At 44.4% G+C, this 14,642-nt stretch overlaps 3 protein-coding genes across 5 annotated transcripts; 1 reads left to right on the top strand and 2 right to left on the bottom strand.

Annotated features, from left to right (window-relative positions):
- Positions 1-80: 80 nt before the first annotated feature.
- LOC112458914 lies at positions 81-2,480 on the bottom strand. The gene is made up of 7 exons (XM_025022744.1): positions 2,398-2,480; positions 1,487-1,672; positions 1,333-1,396; positions 1,138-1,241; positions 838-1,054; positions 625-758; positions 81-504 (listed from the first exon to the last, which is right to left on the bottom strand). Exons 2-7 carry the CDS (start codon positions 1,663-1,665, stop codon positions 336-338), a joined length of 867 nt encoding a protein of 288 aa, XP_024878512.1. The 5' UTR covers positions 1,666-1,672; positions 2,398-2,480; the 3' UTR covers positions 81-335.
- Positions 1,612-4,877, top strand: LOC112458915 (MIT domain-containing protein 1-like). 3 transcript variants are annotated; one of them, XM_025022747.1, is made up of 7 exons: positions 1,612-1,699; positions 1,878-1,947; positions 3,342-3,531; positions 3,669-3,907; positions 3,999-4,195; positions 4,284-4,472; positions 4,794-4,877. In XM_025022747.1, the coding sequence occupies exons 3-6, from the start codon at positions 3,411-3,413 to the stop codon at positions 4,444-4,446; spliced, it is 720 nt and encodes a 239-aa protein (XP_024878515.1). In that variant the 5' UTR covers positions 1,612-1,699; positions 1,878-1,947; positions 3,342-3,410; the 3' UTR covers positions 4,447-4,472; positions 4,794-4,877. The 3 variants fall into 3 exon arrangements, with proteins under 3 accessions (XP_024878515.1, XP_024878513.1, XP_024878514.1); XM_025022745.1 differs by lacking the exon at positions 4,794-4,877 and having other exon boundaries at positions 4,284-4,619; XM_025022746.1 differs by lacking the exons at positions 1,612-1,699; positions 1,878-1,947; positions 4,794-4,877 and adding an exon at positions 2,524-2,607 and having other exon boundaries at positions 4,284-4,619.
- On the bottom strand, positions 4,632-9,606 carry LOC112458911 (protein inscuteable homolog). The gene is made up of 5 exons (XM_025022740.1): positions 9,180-9,606; positions 8,524-8,859; positions 6,288-6,713; positions 5,870-6,077; positions 4,632-5,790 (listed from the first exon to the last, which is right to left on the bottom strand). The coding sequence occupies exons 1-5, from the start codon at positions 9,473-9,475 to the stop codon at positions 4,801-4,803; spliced, it is 2,256 nt and encodes a 751-aa protein (XP_024878508.1). The 5' UTR covers positions 9,476-9,606; the 3' UTR covers positions 4,632-4,800.
- Between the last annotated feature and the right edge of the window lie 5,036 nt (positions 9,607-14,642).

Below are 14,642 nucleotides of genomic sequence, written 5' to 3'. Positions count from 1 at the left end.
GCGTCCCCGCTGATATGTAAGGTGAAATTTTTCATGCATATCGCAGATCGTATAATATACCAAAAAAAGTCAATGCAAAGTCTAAGAGAACAAAACGGAATTCTTTATTTCGGTATCGAGACGACAGACGTGACGGGAGTTACGTTGTAATGTTATCCCGTTTACATAAATCTTATATATATGAGACATCGTCAGCATCTCTCTTTATTCGCAGATGCGTCCGACCGCTGCCCCGCGCTCAGGAAATCGCTCACGTTCACCTTCTTCTCTTCCACGCTATTCAATCTGGGAGCAGCAAGGATTATCACTCTGGTCCGGCCGCGACCAGACGAAGCCTACTCGTCCTGTTCGAGGCTATAGAGCATTTGGAAGCCTGCGTCCAGGCTGGGCGGAAAGCCCATTTCGGGATCGAGCAGCTGCAACGTCGGGACCTCCCGGTACACGTTGCCGAATTCGTCCAGCTTTTCAAACTGCAGCTTGCTGGCCGCCTCATCCAGGACCATTCTGAAAAGTCGAAAGGACATCGTTTTCGCACAGTGCAGCGTACACGCCTAATAAAAATCACGTCGACGGCTCAATATTCGGTCCAATACTTAGTACTACAAGCAATCAAGTTCAATTTGCCTCTGTTTCTCCATCGTTTCCTCGACCTTCCTCCTCGTGTTCTCCTCGAACTTCAAGACGTACTCCTGGTAGTAGTCGTGCAACGCCGACACGCCTCCCACGCCTGTCTCCAGCAGCACTCTCTCCACGGCATCCTGATAAATATATAAAAGTATAGACAACCGTACAGATATATTGCAACAACGATAATCGCACGGCTCTCTCTCGACTTACAGGAAATCCGTGATCCCTCTGTTCAGTCGCCGCTTTCAACAGAAGAGTCATCCGCCTCAGAAAGTGATCCGCGACATCGGTGAGGGTCTCTATAGCTACATCCGACGAGCTCTCGAATCCTATGTGCGCTAATAAAGTAGTCACGGCGTGCCTGAGCAAATTTCGTGCAGTTTGCGGCGTCAGGTGATGTACGATAGAATTATCCTTAAACATGGTTCTGAAATAATGTGATTACAATAATCAATGAGACAACATCGGTTGCTGTGCAACGATAAGTCAAGTTAATGTTACAAGAAATACCTTCGTGACTGATAAGGCATAAAGTGAAATAGACCTCTGGAAGGTGTAGCCTTTGAATCCTGCGACTCGATTACAGTCATGTTCTCTAGCACGGTTCCTTCTTCCTGTAAAAACAATAGAGATTCATATATCGTTATAATTTTACTAAATAACTTTTGCTAAATAACTATTGAGAGATTTGCTCGAATCTTTTACCATTGTACGTAATTGTTGATGAAGATTTATAGTGTTCAATACGTGTAGATTTCCCATTGGTAATCTGTAACGAGATTAACAACATTAAACAGCGATCGATAAGAGCTTGATAATCATCATTCCCGTGCGTCAACGTTGTAAACGTTACACTCACTCCAAGTATTCGGGTTGCCGATCATTCCGGTAGTCACAGTCGGTGCTGTTCGAGTCGTCCATGACCTGTCGCCAAACGTTTTCAATCAGATCCGGCGTTATCACCTCCTGCTTGAGCATCTCCCGCGCTGGCAACTCTCCCCACAGTCCGCCGGTACCCAAGCTCTTGTGAGACTTCATCGTGCACCTGGAAATAAAAGCACACGGAAAACTCGTACGTTGCTCATTTAATGTCAATACTTTAGTCAATACTTTATTTGCACGAATCGATACACCAAGATGCAAATTATCTCCTTGTTTCATTTAACAATCAAAGTTCCATTTAACATTAAGAATTTGATAAAGGATATCACACATTGATTATTCTTATAGCTGTCTGTAAATTTTTTCAGACAAAAATGACTCCCTGCGGGAGCAATCTGGTTGTAATAGCGGAACTTGAAGCATGTCCTTGTTAACAAGGTATATTATCTTTTATTATTTCAAGTATTTTATCTTTATTTAAGTATTTAAGTATTAAATAGGCCTCAGGGCTATAAAAACTACCATTTTTTATGAAACACCCTGCATATTGTAGAAAATATATATATAAATTATATTTAAAATACATGATAAAACGCGTATAATATTACATTTTATATAATATCGTACACATATTATTACGCATAATATTATATATTTAACATATAAAACAAATTTAATTTCATACATAAACGCGTATATAGAATCGCGCGCGCGAGTTGGTAATATCCTTTAGAAATTCCCGCCTAATTTACGCCGCAGTCACATGACCCTCCATCGGCGTGACGTAGTTGAATTATCGTCAACTGAAGTAGCACACAAGCACACAGCACACGCGACAGCCGCGGAATCTCCCCGCTCCCGAAGGTGATCTGGGGCCTCTCGTCTCACCTGACAATCGTCTCTGACGAAGATCCGTAACGAAGTGAATTCTTCCCTCGCGCGTCGAGGCCGTCGAGTAACGCGCGGTACAGCCTCACGTCTCGAGCATGTTCCAGCGTCGCGCGATGTTCCACGGCCTCCACGACGCGCCGCAATAAGGTTAACGACACGGTGCGTCGCCGCCGTCGCCACGTTGATCGGACTCCATACCTAGACGCGGTGAGTGTAAACTGCGCGCTCCAATCGCGCGTCGCACCGCACCTCGCTTTAGAAAGAGAGAGAAAGCTTTGGGTGCTCGCCTGACTCGCCTCTCTGTCTGTCTTTCTAACCTTGCGTCGCAGAAGAAAAGACAAAGGTTTATATTAGGTATATTATATCTTCTTAAGATAAGATAAACGTATAATTAGTTGGAGAGAAAAAAAGTATTGTTTCAATTGCCAGATTTTTCAAGCGTGTTAATTAGTTACAATATAGAAATTCAATTTCGGAGCTCGAGAACCTCAAATATTTTTTATAAACAATAAAATTTTAAACAAGCTTTTTTATATATTTTTTAATTGTATAAAATATATATATGAAATAGTATCCAAAAAGAAAAGATGGAGGGTGCAAAAAAAAGGGTTCAAATCTTGGGTACGCGCGTCGGTTCTTCGCTATCATGGCGACGTGCAGCGCGGGCGACTTCTCTCGATAATCGATATTTGAAATTTGAACGCGAGGCCCGCAGGACGAACGGCGACGCGGCGGCGTTTCGCGGACTCGAATTACGCTGAGGTACTTATTGTTCGGTCCCCGCGTTCGCCACTTCGAGTAACACGATCCTCCCCGCCGCCGGGAGACTTCGCGACGTTGCGCGGCGCGTACGTATATGTTTATCCGAGTTATCACGTGCGCCCAGATAAAGCTATCAGATTAGAGGAACGAGGACCTAACGATCGCGTACTTTTGTTTAGTGTTCTCGCAGACTGCGCGGCTCGGCGTTGCGAATTTGCCACGGCGGAGGAAATAACGGGGGACCCGCGATGGAATCCGCGGCGGGCTCGGTCCTGAAGCGAGCGGTGGAGATGGACATGAAGGAGCAGTACACGATGGCGTTGGTGCTGTACCAGGAAGGCGTGCAGATACTCATCGACATGGTGAAAGGTATATACCGCCGGAGACGCGAGTTCGCGCCCTCCTTCCAGCTCCGTTTGTTGAGAGAGGAAAAAAATTGCTATATCAGCCTTATCTCGTTACTGCGTTTGTCAAGAAGTTGAAGAATCGATAATAAAACGATGCAGAGACGAGGGAAACCTCCAAGGCCGACTATCTTACAACCAAGACGAAGGAGTATCTTGACAGGGCCGAGAAGGTGAAGCAGTTGATCACTACGAGGAAGTCGGCCGGCATATATAGGGAATTGTCGAAGATCGAGAGCGGATCGACGGGACACAGCTACGCGAGCGTCTTCGGTAGATTCCTGGACGGCACTGTCACGCACATCGAAATCGAGGATCCGTACATACGAGCCTTTCACCAGGTATATGCCGTTGTTTGTTGCATAACGTATAATTGAGTTAATTTGAAATATTGTTGCTTTAACTCCTGTATTCTTTTTTTTTTTTTTGCAGTGCCAGAACCTGGTCAGACTGTGCGAACTGGCGATTCAAAAGTGTTGCGCGTTGTCCAGGATATCCCTGCTTACGACTTTTGACTCAGAAGAGTCTCAGCAAATCTCAAGATTGGCCGAGCTAAAAGAAAGTTTGGCATCTCATAGGATTTCCTTCGATTTCTCCTTTTCCGAGACGCTGCACGACAGACAGATCACGTAAGGCAGTCACGATGCGATGTCGTTAAGCTCTGAAAATTTATATCCCCCAGTTTCTTTTGTCAGTTACCATCTTTTTGTATTTTAGATTGAGCAACGGATGGGTGATAAAAATCGGACGTGGGTTGGATTATTTTAAACCGCCGGAGGGTAAATTCGTTATTGGCTCGTGCGATCTGGAGTTAAGACGGTGCTTGGAGACTACCGTGGACATTTTTCATAAGAATCAGCTTCAAGGCGGAACCAAATAGGACGTTTCATTAATAATAGGATAATGGTTAATACTTTTTATACATTTTTTAAATAAATGTATATGTTTTATGGCACATTTTTTTTTAGTACGTGATGAAATAAAACAATCGCATTTTTACAGTACGTATCTATATCTTTGCGATATATGACGCGTCGAGAGTGACATATAAATATCTGTACATATTTAACAAGGACACTTGTTTTCCCCGCATTGCTTCTTTACAATGTAATAAAATACTCTAATTATAGTATGCGATTATAAAATGTATTTACAGTCTTTTCTTTCTGTGTGTAATCCCACTTATTGTACTGTACGAATTATCACAACAAATTTTTCCCTTTTCAGAATTTCCTCAATCCAGTGTACTGTGATCCTTGGCCTTCGCGATCCCGATTTGCTTCGCAGCCTTCTTGCATGCTCGTCTCAACGACCTGGTGTACCTAAACAAGCCCGTTCCCGCCTGCACCTCCTCTGGTTCATCCTTCTGATCCACTTGGGCCTCATTTATTCTGCATGGCCCCGACAGACAATCCCCGCCGCCGACAGCGACCACTTGCCTCGCAATTTCCGGCTCGACGCAGAGTCGAGTTAACGCGGCTGCCGCGGTGATCTCCAACCGTTGATACGCGTCCTCCAGACCCGGTGGTCTCATTCGGAGAAAAGAAACTAACGCCACGGAGGCTCGTGCTTTCGCCAGGTGCGATCGGCCCTCGGGAACACGCGCCAATTCGCCGATTAATGCGGCGACCTGTTCCATGAGCCACACGTTACCGCCGGCAGATTTCTTCACGCTTCTCAGAAGCTTCCTCACGCTGTCCTCCTCCAGGATAATCGTAGTGCATATCCTCGACTTGGACAGTTGATTCAGCGCCGCAGCAGCCAGCAGCAGGGTCTGCGCGCAATTGGTGCTCTCAATCAGCTGATTCAACGCCGGAATCAGCGAGTCCGCAAAGGGTTCGAGATACGGAAGACCCCGCGCATTGGTCCACGACGCCGTGATTTGCACCACCAAGGCGGTGGCTTCAGTCTTCTCCTTCTCGGAAGAGGATTCCGCGCCCAGGAAATCCGTCAGAATTTCGGGACCACCTTCTCGAGCGAAGTATTCGATCGCTGTCGTGGAACTGCACACGCTGGCCAGAGCGCGTAACGAGAGCGCGACGAGATCGTTCGGTGTTCGACCGGTGGTGACGAAACACGTTAAGAGAGCCTTTATGCCGGAACATCGAGCTATGCTGCTTCCCGCGCGAGGATCCGACAATCCCAGAGCCGTCAGAGCTGCCAGAGCGCCTCTAGCCACGCTGCTATCCTCCCGTGGAGCTTCCTCGAGACCTCGGACTATTTTCTGAAGAGAGATTTTTGTGTATCGTTAATTCACGACTATACTTTCGACGAATATAAGTCACGAAGATAATATGACTAACCTCCATGTAAAAATCTAAGCGCGTATCGACCGTGCTGTCGACGTACATCTTCATATTTTGCAATTGCGCGAGGATACTCCTCAGACTGCCCTGCTGTATCCTGCGAGGAGGAGGTGCACCTAATTGAGAGAGGACCGAGAATGCGGCTTCCTCTATATTGCGAAGAAGCTCCATTTCGAATCTGCCGCCTTCCAGCCGAGTTATTTTCCTGCGTCATTAATGTAATTATTAATATTAAATTAATTATTAATCATTTAAAGTCATTGTTTTTAAATAATATCAACAATTTAACTTGTAATTTTTTTGCATTACAGTTGACTATATGGATTTCGCATCTAATTAAAGATAATTATCTCTGTGATTATAAACGCGACGAGTTCGGGATATAAATATATCATTTGAAGAATTGAAGGCTTACTCCACGATGCTTCGATAATGTTGCTCGAAGTGCTCCGCGCTGACTAGAAGTTTGCTCGCGGCCGCGGTGGCCGCGGAAGACAACATCTTCAGATCCCGCGCGTGAACCTCGCCGGATATCATTCGGATTCCTCTGCGCGGCAGATTCTTGCTCTGAAGCGTGTTGCCGCATTCGTTTTCGGTCACCGTAGCGAGGTCGGTCAGCCATGCCCTCATGGACGACGATTGACGATAATTTCTGGAGTTCAACACGTCCCTGCCGGCGGCGATCGCGTCCGCGGCGTCGGTGGAAGCCCGTGATTTCGTTATTGACGGCTGATCGCTGTCTTCCGGTGGCTCGGACGCGTACAGAAAATCGCACAGACCCTCTTTCTCCAACGAAACGGAGGAGGGTACTTTCGATGCGTCGTCCCGCTTCTCGTCAGCCCTGGAAAAGAACATTTGGTAAGTACAAAAGGAAATTGATATAAAAATAAGGAAAAATCTTATTAAACATCGTTCAGGCAATCAAAAGACATTTCACTTTTCCAGACGGTCTTTAAATATATTTCAAGTATCTCTGGAATTTTAATTTATTTAAGCGGCTTTTCATCGCCTTTAGATTACGCTACCTTAAACGAGCCATAGCGAATCGACGCGGATCTCGGCACGATTATTGTCATCCTGTTACCGTGAGACGCATCGCGATGCAATGTACTCGGAATCGTCACCGACCGCTTTTTTCCGGGCGCACGGGAGCACCGGAGGCGATTAGTGAGAACGTAAGAGCTGACTAATCGAGCCGCGCTGCGGAGAACACTCCTTTTCCCCGCGCACGCAGTGACTAATCTCGCGCTCCTTCGGCGCGTTGTATTGTAATGCGTCCACCTGCGCGCCGCGCCGGTGCACGCTATAGAGCCAGATTCCTCGTAGATTCGCTGTCGCGCACCGAAAGCACCCGGTCCCGCGGTTGACTCAAACCTCCGCTGGCCGCTCGAGAGCCAGCCTCGCGCTCATTCATTTACGTATTCTCCTCGTGCAGCACGCGTCGCATTGACTCACGTACGGCACGAATGTACACGGTGACGAACAGAAAAGCATGACCGTACAAGGGAATCCGGCGATTGGTATCCCAATCTCATGGCGAATTTAACACTCGGTGGAATATTAGAGATAGAGACGATCTGTAATTCGTGACAAGATTTTATTATGATTCATAAAGCTATAAGTAGAACTTTATCGCTTTGTAGATCGCCTATAGAGGGCTTAATGCGGAAAACAAAGAAAAAGATTGGAGTACACATGCAGCGGGGATATCTGATACATATAAAAGAGTCGAATACTTTCTTTTTCCTACGACATTCCGTTTTGTTAGCGTCGCTTCTTGTTGCGCGAGACTCAAGTTTACCTGCATGTGCAATAATACCGTGTTTCCAATATCGATTTACGATCTTACGATCGCCCGTGCTCTTTAATCGGCGGACAATAATGCGCAATCTAATGACCGCTCTACTCCAGCATGCGTAGTCGCGCGGATATTTTCTTTTATTAGCCGATTCGAATTGTTAATCCGAGTCGTTGCACGGCGAGAGACCTCGAAAATCCATCTTCGCGCTTTACGTGCCGTAGTAAGTCGGTTAGCTGTGCATACGAGGCGAGGGCGTGATACGCATACAATGACTCGGCGATAAGCCGAGGCACCTTCACGGTCCGAGGACTGATAATCATCCATTCGAGGCCGGCGCATCTCGCGGGTGTATTATGACACCTGAGAAGAGGAGAGCCCGATTCTCTCGGGCGTGCGTCATTCCTTACGACACAACATAAGCCGTGCGATGCGATCTACACGCGTTCCACACACGTTTATTCTGTATTATTCGAAAAGGATGATGTGTACGGCGGGACGGCGACGAAATTGCCTTACGCGCCGCATTCCTACCGATTGGCTCATTTCTCCAATCTTATCGCGACGATTCCCCTCGGCCGGTTGCGACACGATTTCGAAAGTTAACGTTAAAGCTATTAATATCATTATCGATACTATCGATAGTGTAGCTACTGCAGCTTTTCGAGGAACTAGAAGCGCGTGTTGAGTCAGACCCAATCATTCATACTTTCTGAGTCATCAACGTGCTAAACCAGCTAAACGATGCTTGAAATGGAGTAAAAACGGTACACCTGCGATTCGCTTTGGTTGTTCTTTCTTTATAAGTATGAATTTCTTTTTTTTTATCCATGTAAAATAATAATTTGTTTACCTTCGTTCTCGCGATGGGCTCCTTGCGGATTTTCCGAGACGTTTCCTCGCGAATACCCTGGAATTCTTCGGTGTGGACGTATGCGTCGGCATCGGGGGAGATCCCTCTTCCCGCCACGGAGAAGCTGACTGGAGCCTACGTCTCATCCGTTTCCTCCTCAACTTCCGCCGCGGAGTCGCGTTTTCGAAAGCCTCCGAACAGTCCGATCTCTCGGAGTCGGAGAATCCGGAGTCCTGGCTCTTGAAATCTTGACTCAAAGGGCTATAGGATCTGTTTCTTATCTCACCCTCCTCCTCCTCCGCTTTATCCGTCTCCTCCACTACTGTCCCACTCATTCTGCACATTTAAATATCATTTCAAATATTTTAAACACATTAGTCAATACAGTATTATTAACGTAAATATACTGTTTTTTTTTTTAAATAATATTTTCTCTATTGAGGAATCCACTTATCCAAATTATTATTTAATTATTTACTTTTGATATTTGAAACTAACATAAAAGATATCAAATTATTATCAAATTATTTACTTTTGATATTTGAAACTGACATCAAAGATATCTAAAAATGATTTCGTATTTTTTAAAGATAAGGAAATATTTAATTATTAATTTTGCGATAATCGCTCGGTAGCGAATTGATAATCTTACATACCTGCGACGCGTTATACTTTCGTCGCATATCAATGAAATCCGACACGCGTTCTGTTTGATATTCTCGTCGCTTTTGTCACAGACGTGTATCGCAGTAATATTCGCATCGTCGACCGTATTATTTTCCGATTTGGACGAATCTTCTTCTTCTTCTTCTTTCTCCTCCTCCTTTACATGCACACGTTCGTTAAAAGAGTAACGCGGAGGATCGTTTCTTCCCACAGAATCGTTCTCCAGGTCGCGTGAGGCCATTTGGTCCCAGAACACTTTGCTTTGATATCTCTTGAACGCGCTCATGTTTTCGTCACTATTTTCACTCAATAAACACTTGCAAAACACTCGTCAAAATCAGTCGAAGCGAGAAAGAACACCGTGAAATTTTTATTTTCACTTCTTCAAGTCCTTGGTTCTTTTGTTATTCCCAGGATAGCACGTCGTGGACGAGCGAGGGAGCCCGATAAACGTTCCCGGGACCTCGAGGTGGCCGAGATGCGCCCAGGGTGCTCTATGTTTTACTCCAACGGGGTGCTTTCACGATTCAGCGGAGCGCAACGACCCTCCCACGGTCGGTGGTCGCGTGGCTTGCTTGGAGAACGACCGTATGGTGTCCGTCGCAACCCCCACAGGCCGCTGCTTAATGGTGAGTCTCGCACGCGACACGTATGCTCTTCTTCTTTAGGTAGAACCTGACCTCCTTCGAGACCGCGAACCCCCAACGGAAATTCCGTTGAACGAAGCGACAACTCTCCCTATTTGATTTTCGATTTTTGTGTTCAACCGGACAAAATATCTTGCTTTGGAATTTAATTTCTCGATTTAACAAGAATCACTTTTCCAATTTCATCCGGAATCATCGCGGTTCCTCGCGGATCCGCGTTGCGGGTGGCACTTTCGAAATTAATCCTTGCGATAAATTAAATGATATGCACGCGCGCACGTGCGCACACGGCCGCGCGGGTACGAGTATGATGATGATTGACCTAAGCGCGCTAATGCCCCACAATCGACTGACTCGGGGTCCGACTTCCGACTCCGACTTCCTCGTCGCTCGCGCGAACTCGATCTCTTCGCGTCCCACCCTCTCCCCGCCCCAAAAGCCGCGTAAGCCAAGTCGTGTGAAAACGCAGCGGGCCCCCTCGTTCCCTTTCTGCCTTTGTCGTTTCCCCGGGGGCAGCTTGCATCGGGGAGGCGCCCGGGGTCCCCCCATACGTGCCCCCCCTTCACGCACACGACGAGGCGACGCGCGTGTCCGTGCGTAACCGTCAAACCGTAACGAGACGCGCGTTCTCTTTGACGGGACGGCGCACGCCGGAAGGCCTTTAATTGAGCTTCGATAGACGCAAGGTGATCCGGGTTTGGGTATGCAAAGCAGATAGATCTGCGTGAATAATAGATCTACCTTCGTAATCTGTCTTCGTAATGTAGTTTTCTTGTCGCAGATTTTTGCAATAAAAACGAATTTTTAAGACAACTGAATTACATTCTGCAACATTCCGCTAAGATAATGAGGTTTTTTTTTATTTCTTGATACGATAATTGCATTGTATAGTTCGATTTACACAGATCGCTATAAGAAACTCGGTGATTAAAAATCGTAACAACGAGCGAGAACGAGGTCAACTTGCTTTAAGAATAACGAAACCGATTTATTAAGACCTAGAAATAAGGCATGTAGCATATGAGAGACAGGGACATTTCAAATACATTTTGATTTCATCAAACTATAGAACTAAACACTGGAATTAAAAAATACTAATATAAAATAAACAAAATTCTAAGAGCGTCATATATTTTTTCCATAAATCACTTATTTGCTTTATTTTATAAACACACAGCTTTAATATATTTAATAGATATGAGAAAGATTTAGGAAAAGGTTCAATTTTTTAAAACAGTTTAAAAGAAAAATATATTATGCTCTTAAATATGAGATAACTCTAAAGATGATGAGGCGAAGCCTCATTTAGAATTCGTTTTGCGCTCAACCATCGTCACCTTTCCATGGTATCGATTGACACTCCCAAATAAGAAATAACAATAGCCTTTGACAAGTCTTCTGTACAAGTCTGCGCGCAGCAGGAGGCAGGAAAACATTTCCTTTTACTTTCGGAAGGCGATAAGTCTGTCTCTTTGAAGAGACTGTCGGTTCATTGGCGTAACGAGCGCGGGTCTTCTAGTCGGGCCGTCTTCCAGGCTCGCTTTGAAGCTGGAAGATGTCTATACGAAATCACACCAATGGTGCTTTTAAGGGCCAGGTGTGCGACTATCGATCCCCCGAGGAGCGCGACCGAAACGGGGGTCTGCCCCCCGAAACAACCATGGTACCATTCACCGAGGCGATACAGCGCGGAGGCACGCGCCCGTTCGGTCACATCTGCGTGTATAAAATGCCTATGGTGACGCGTCATGCGTGTGCGTGAGACCGGCTGAGTCACTCACACGTGTCCCGCGCGTTGCGTGGCCGAATTTAAAGGACGTGGATATTTAATGAGAATTCATGCGTGTACGATAAAGTCGCGAGTACGGCGATAAGCCCAAATTGGTCGCGAAAACCTTGAACGTTGAAATCCGCGAGTCTTCGAAAAGAAGATGAAATAAAACGAATTTTTTCTATTTAAAAAAAACTTTGAGTCGATCTGACGTTCTATGGCTGGACGAGAGGAGAGAGAATACCCGATCAGACGATTATTTCTCTACGTGAATCGTGAATCATCCTGGCGCGCGGCAACGGAGAACGATCTGCCGAGGAAAATGCCGAGGGAAAAATGCCTCATTCATTTTGCATTCCCGCTGCTAATTGACGTAGATCGGGGCTATCGATAAGTAGCGAGCATCGAAGCTGCTAATGGACATAGTAATAGCAGCGTAACGCGTTTCCTTGCATCGCGGTAACAGCAATCTCGTCGTTTTATCGGGAGATAACGCAGTTTCCAGAACGCGTGATCGTTCGGCCGCGACCGGTGCGCATCCTCGTTGTCGGCGCGTATGCGTGTGTACGACGAGCCCAACTGCGCGTCTCTCAGGAGTGCGAAGGGGTCTTTACGACCCCTATTATACATACCGGCCACGAATGGGGGACAGATGTGTACAAACCGTTACTTAAGCGCGTGCGTTTGTGCGCGTCCGTTCAAACCTGTACATCTGTGACGCTCGAAACTCGATGACATTTTTAATTTGAAGCACACGTCGATGAATGACCGATGATTAATCTCTGATTAGTAAAGATTTTTCTACGCAAAAGTCGCTTCTACGCACGAAATTATTTCGCTTGCGATTTATGGAAGCTGAGGAAAGCGGCTTTACTGAAGGTGAAGTAGATCGACAATTATAACACCATTATTTGAAAATATTTTTGTAGCTGTGTTAAACATGTCTTTACAGCATCACGACGAGTTTGCTCGTTACAGACAGATCGCCCGGGTGAAAATCTATAACAAAATAAGCGTCAGCAATGACGAATAAAGGTTTATTCGAACAAAAAATTTAGGAAAAAGTTTGATATCTAGTTTACGAGCTGATAATTTACGAACTTAATATATATGTGTATATATAAGGAATTACGAGCACCTGCAGGCATGCAACTCTTTTTACACGCGGTTATTTTGTGCACGACACGCTCGCGCCTGCGAGACGTGCTCACATATTATAATATTTGTTGTTAGCATGTGTGAAGATTAATCTGATTTAATTATGAAGTTACCAATGATTTAATTTAGAATATTAGCACAAGATCTAAATAATATAGAGTGACTGCGCACGACACGTAAGTCATCTCACATGTATATATGTATATCAAAATGCGTAGCGACTAACTAAAAAAAGTTAAATATTATCATACGAGAGATTGGTTAAAGACCAATATTCATAAGTCCGTTCTTATTTCAAGACCGTCTTAAGATGCTAATACGGCTTGTGATTAGTTTACAACATCTTAAATACTAAGACAATCTTAAATATAAGAACGAATTATGAATACCACCCATAGACTGATTAACTACTGGAAAAATTTGACTGGCAGAAAACTTTTATTTGAAAATATTAGAAGAAAATTAAATATTCTCTAGAAGAGACGACGTGCAACATGTGACAGCTTTGAGAAATTTATTACATAACTACAAGTCCAATTCGTTGTGGAGAATATCTGGGGATTCTGAGGGATTGATTTCATCGTTAGTTACTAATTAATATATCGACAATCTGCAAGCAGAGCTTCTTATATATATATATATAACTTATTTTATTCAGACTTTTTTATAAACTGCGAGATAAACTTTATTTTTAATATTTAAGTTAACAATCTCGAAAGAAGATAGTGTTTTGAATAAAGTATATACATATATTAAAGAAATGTAAATTTCATCATAATTTATTTTAATTTTCTCGCGAAGTTTACTCGACAGTTTTAAAGCTTCATATTGATCACGACATTTACACCATCATGCCGGGAACCCCATAGAGACAAAGTCTAAAAAAAAGAAAGGGGTTTTCCCCGATTGGGTTTCCCATTTCCAAATTAGAGCATTTCGAACATTGTGCGAAGAACCTCGTAGGAGCAAACTGTAATTAATAAAAGAATTATTGATGACTGACTCCATTTCCAAACTAATAGTAGACTTGATCCCATCTTCAAACAAATCTTCCAGAAATTGGGATCGAAAGCTCTGTACACCCACACCTATGTGTGTACATACATGACGCATACATATATATGAATCTACTAGATGGAACAGGGTGGGTATCTTTCGGACTCGCTTCACTAGGGCTTCACTGGGACGAATCGTTGTCCGTCGGTGTATATTATGCATCAGATAACGTTTGGACAAACTCGTTGCACGACATGTGTAACGGGCTTCAGGCTTTGAGAATATTGTCATGCGCCGTATAGACGGTTTGATAACGCAAGGTAGCCAACTCTTTCTTTTGCTTCGTTTGAAAATGGGACCAACTCTACCTCTAATTTGAAAATGGGACCCAATCGGGGAAAACCCCTCCCTTTTTATTAGACTTTGTTTCTATGGGGTTCCCGGCATGATGCTCAAGATGGTATAAATACCGCGATCAATACGCGCGTTGCTTCAAAACCGTCGCAACCGTACTGATAGTGTCTTCTTGGCTTGAATCCTTGACCGTCAGTTACGCAGATTTTACTGAAGACAGTCTTCTCATTCAGCAGTCTTCATCAATAAGCTTAAGGCTTTTCGAAGGCAAAAGTAAGTTATTTATCTTATCAATTTCATTTTATTGATTATTTTGTCTCCTGTGGTATGTATATTTAAATGTCCTAAAAAAATTAACGATTTGATGATTAACACTGCGCGGACACCGGGTTTTTGGAATACTTACCTTGAGATTTTTAGGTCCAAAGGATTTTTGAAAACATTTTTGTGTTACAAAAAATCTATAAAAATTCATGTATTATTTTTAAGATTTCAAAAGTGATTTTTACACTTACATAGGCCGAAAC

Source organism: Temnothorax curvispinosus, unplaced genomic scaffold (assembly GCF_003070985.1).
Source record: "Temnothorax curvispinosus isolate PA1 unplaced genomic scaffold, ASM307098v1 QBEX01009342.1, whole genome shotgun sequence".
Lineage (NCBI taxonomy): Eukaryota > Metazoa > Arthropoda > Insecta > Hymenoptera > Formicidae > Temnothorax > Temnothorax curvispinosus.
Note: the sequence above shows the minus strand (reverse complement) of the source record. Positions and strands in the feature narration are given on the sequence as shown.